The 4,677-nt window shown below is 37.3% G+C and overlaps 1 protein-coding gene across 2 annotated transcripts in view; it reads left to right on the forward strand.

Moving 5' to 3' along the window:
- Positions 1-972, forward strand: part of LOC125817589 (putative ubiquitin-conjugating enzyme E2 38) — a 139,122-nt gene extending 138,150 nt beyond the window's left edge. For both annotated transcript variants that reach the window (XM_049497137.1, XM_049497136.1), the window contains exon 6: positions 447-972. In XM_049497137.1, coding sequence (XP_049353094.1) covers positions 447-689 — 243 coding nt within the window. In that variant the 3' untranslated portion in view covers positions 690-972. The remainder of the gene's footprint in view (positions 1-446) is intronic.
- Positions 973-4,677: the final 3,705 nt, after the last annotated feature.

Below are 4,677 nucleotides of genomic sequence, written 5' to 3' on the forward strand. Positions count from 1 at the left end.
TCTTAATAAGTGATGTTTCAATTTGTTACTGTAAGTTGAATTTTTTTCTGCTTAGGTTCCTCAACATTGGGACCAAGTGCAGACAGTATCTGGTTTCGGAAACAAGGTTGGACGTGGTGGCAGAATTTCTTTCCTATATTCCAGTGGAAGAGCTATAAAGTTGAAAACAAAACTTATTCTACTCTTATTCATGTGTATCCAAACAAAGATATTTTAAAACAAATGGACAATCAAAACATATAACTATATAGTTCAGCAGTTTCTTCAACTAGTTTTGCAGTCGGAGTGATAATGGATGTTTGCAGATGTAAATGGTGCAAATAGCTAATCTTGAGAACTCTTTTTAATGCATCTTTATCTTGAGGCTACTTGTGAAGTAGTATTCTTTCTTATGATAAATTGATACTTATCATCTGGCATACTCTAATTCTTTATTTTGCATGCAGCATTTTGAAGACTTTGTCATAGGTCATTTCCGTTGCCATGCTGTAGACATTCTTTCTGCATGCAAGGCATATATTGAAGGAGCTCCAGTTGGTTCTGTGGTCAAGGGAATAGTTCAGGATCTCAGTGCAACTGCAGAGAAGAGCTCATCAACATTCAGAGAATCAGTATCCAGAATGAAGAATGGTCTTATATCCCTTTTCACTAAGAATGGTGCCAATGATTGTGACCGGTTTCGTGCTTAAGCCTACAAGGATTGATAAACCATTAGATCTTTTCATATGAAAATCACATGTTGCGCTTGCAGAATGGTCCATTTTCGACTGATTGATTTCCCCTCCATTCACAATTTCATGTACATAGTAGCTCTAATTTTTGAATCTAGATAAAACCGGATGCCTCTGTGCTGCTGTAGTAGGAAGTTGGCTTATTTTAAGTGGAAATTAAATCGCAGCAGGGATCTACAACTCATTCTGGACATACATAGACTTTTAGATTAAATTGATCAAAATATCCTAATATTCCAGACAACATAACTGTGTCTATTTCTTTTCAACAGTGCTATTGAGTAGAATCAAATAATTTTACATTATATATTACTCATTCAGAGCAGACTAATGACAATTATGGATGCGCTGCATGTGACAACGTTTTGATTTGTTCCATCCTCTGTCTGAACTTCTTCAGTTGGTTCTCTGTAGCCGCTAATCACATTAGGTTCCCAAGGTCACTGTTGAGAAACTTTTTATTAAAGTTACTTTTCAAATGTCGAACACAGAACCTGTGGTATGTGAGGGGTGGTTGTAACCACACATATGTTTGGACACACTGCAAGATGTCTTGATGATGCTCAGAAATAAGCCCAATTTGTTGTCTGTCACAAACAACACATCTCCACAACAATCGAAGGAACCATGACCATGAATCATAGCTCGTACGTGCAACCAGAGCATATGCAAGTGGAAGATTATTGTTGTTCGCATCAATTCCCATAGCAATTAACAGTTTCATCTCATACTTACCATAGAGATCCGTGCTGTCTATTGAGATAACTGGCCTGCAACTTTTAAATCCATCGACACTTGGTTAAAAAGCCCAGAAGAGATACTTGAAGATGTGGTAACCTTGCATTGTTGTTGACTGGTGCTCCCACTCAACAATGGAGCAGCCATGTATCTAGGCAACGCCTTGAAAGAACTTTCGAAATCCCCAAATACCATTTCAAGAGCTTGCTTACGCCCTCTAGATGCTTTTCTTTCACTAGGCGTAAACTTGTACAACCTTTTAATATTAACCTGAATATCCTTAATACTGATGTATGGATTGATAGTAATAGATGGTATCAACGCAATAGCAATCATGTTACTTCTTAAATTGGAATGATCCACCTCCTCAGATGCATCCATGGTACAACTGTGTTCCGCAATCATTTTTTCTGCCTTCCACATACCACCTGGAATCTCCGTAAAATGGATCATCCACCGGCAACCCTGTTTATTACACTTACAAATAACCCTCCAAAATTTAGCTCTGAACTGATCAGAAACGGACTCTTTCCGATGATGTAGACTATATAGGCTCACTGCATCTTTCATTTTCAGCTTGTTCTGAAATAGCATACCTAATTGCATGTACCAAAAAAATATCATCAAATTTAAGTTTATCATAAAGTGAGTAAACAAAATTAAGGATTACAAAAAAGAAATAGGCCAACATACAACATGATATATTATTAGAATTCTTTGGCACCAAACTAACCTGAACGGATAAATCCAGGTTTTTTCTGATTCCAAAAAGCATCCCGAATATGATCGGTAACTCTTACGCTGGCACAATTTTTTGGACCTTCACCGGGGGCTGCAGCGACTTTATCAGAATCACCATCACCACCGGGAGAAAAATTATCATCCATCCCTTCATAATCTAATGGGACATTATTGTCCAACTCATTAACTTCATCATTAGCAACATTGTTGTTAGTCACAAGTTTTGTGGGCTGAGTCAACGTGGGGTTGTTTTCAATATCATTACGCCTACAAACATAAGAATATTACAAGCCATTCAAATCTCAAACACAATAAGAAGTCCCCTAAAAAAGGTGAACTAAATATCACTATATTTACCCATCAATTGACTCCAATTGAGCAGAGTGGTGTTGATTGCTACTACCCCCGACTAATGCACTTGTACCTGGATTTTCAGGGTGTCTAACACTTCGGTCCAAATTCTGAAACCGCACAAGATCCTTACTTTTCCCCCCTATCTCACAGTTGTGCATACTCCGATCAATGTTACAATAGTGCATTGAAGCCACACGATCATATCGTGCACCAACTCCACTCGTATATTTTGACTGACTAGCAACTCCTACCACTGCTTGTTGTTGAAGTGTACCCCTTGGAAAACCAAGATTCAAACTAGGAAGATATGTAGTATCTCCAACGCCTAAATCAAACTCAGAGTCGATAGGTTGTTCAACCAGGGGGAAGCGTTCAACTGTTGCAAACATTTCAAGCACAACTATGGTGATGTGATTACTAAAAGTCTCAGGACTTTGGAGAAATGACAACAACGATCCATCACTGTAAATCGGAGTCTCACCAAAAATTGGGAGCCCATTGGCCAAAATTACATTTGGATATCGTCCAGTTATGACCACAGTAAGTTTGGGATCACTTACAGCCATTTTACTCCTAAAGATGCGTTGCAAACGATCATACTTGAGGGAAATTGGGAACCTTTGCATCACTTGAGGTTCGCGGCTGTATCTCACCAAGCCTGAACCTGCTTCATACACAACTTTACCTCCCCAATGTAAATTAACTTTTACATGAGTTTCCCCCATTGTCTTGACTTACCAAAATGAACTCCACCTTCTGCCAAAAGGTTTGCCCTGAGTTGTTCTGTATATTAAGCTAGAATTCATCAATACAAAAAGTCAGTGAGATTCACACTGAAGTTAGAAAGATGTAAGTATTACAACAATGAGAAAAAAGAACAGTGAAACATCACAAATATCATAGCATCTTGATTCATATGATACCATTTAACATGACACAAATTTAACAAAAAAGGTAAGACCTTTGAAATTTATGGTAAAACAGAACATGTGAAAATTCATAAATCACTTCACTAGGATAAAAAAAAGAGAACTTGAATTGAATTCTTTTTTATAATTACAGAGAAGTAAACTAGAAATGGAAGTGTGACTGTGTGGGATATGTTTTGCTAGAAAATACTTTATTTGAAAAATAATTGGGTTTCTTGCTTAATTATTTTCTAGTGTTTGGTAAGTAAGTAAAATAATATCTCAAAAACATTTATATATAAGAGCAAAACATCATGAGGGTTGAATGGTGTAGGGAGTGGTGGTGGAGGGAGCATGATGGAGACACCTTAGGTGAAGGGTGGTCCGATACACACTTTTAAAATATTGATTATTATGAGTGTATATTTAATTTTGCAGACCCTCTCTGCCTATGTTACTCGAACTCTTCAAAAACGTCAACGGGTCGGATTCTCCAAAAGTACAGGATTTTCCAAAAGTAGTGTACTTTTGGGGAATCCGACACGGGTGTGGTATCAAAAGTGAAGAGTTAGTGCAACTATGCTTAGCACAATTTAAAAGAACATTAGCTCATCCGTCGCCAAATTTCTAGCTCCACCACTCAAGGGGTGGAATGGTCAAGGAATGGGGATTAGAGACATTAGGGCGGGTGGACAGTAGATAATGAACTTGAAACTTACTTACGCGACTTGTTTTCCCTACTTCCATAAACTTGTTTTTCTAGAGAAAATGCTTTTTTTCTGGGTGAGATTGTTGAACCTTAACTCAAAACTCAGGTTGGGGCATCCAAATGGAACCTTTACTCAAAACTCATAATAGTGAAAGAAATGCAGTTAGAGAATTTGATCCATACCGTTGACAAGGAGAATGAAGACACTATTATATACTCAAATCAATGTAGCTCCACTGACCAAGTCTTGTTAGTAACAATTTGGCAATGCATCTTTCTGTTAACACAACCTTCAGTTCTTATATATCCTCTTTCCAGTAGCTCTAGAATAATTAAGTGATTCTCTAAACAAAATATGAGGTTCTGCTTTTGACAATAATATATTTGATCAATATCAATCTCACTAACATTATATTCCCGGAAGTTTAGTACACCAGACTGCCCCCATAGAGAAATGGAGAGAAGAAAGATATAAACTGTAAATGAAAAAATGTTT

This window comes from Solanum verrucosum, unplaced genomic scaffold (genome assembly GCF_900185275.1).
Source record: "Solanum verrucosum unplaced genomic scaffold, falcon-dt-bn FXZP01000280.1, whole genome shotgun sequence".
Classification (NCBI taxonomy): domain Eukaryota; kingdom Viridiplantae; phylum Streptophyta; class Magnoliopsida; order Solanales; family Solanaceae; genus Solanum; species Solanum verrucosum.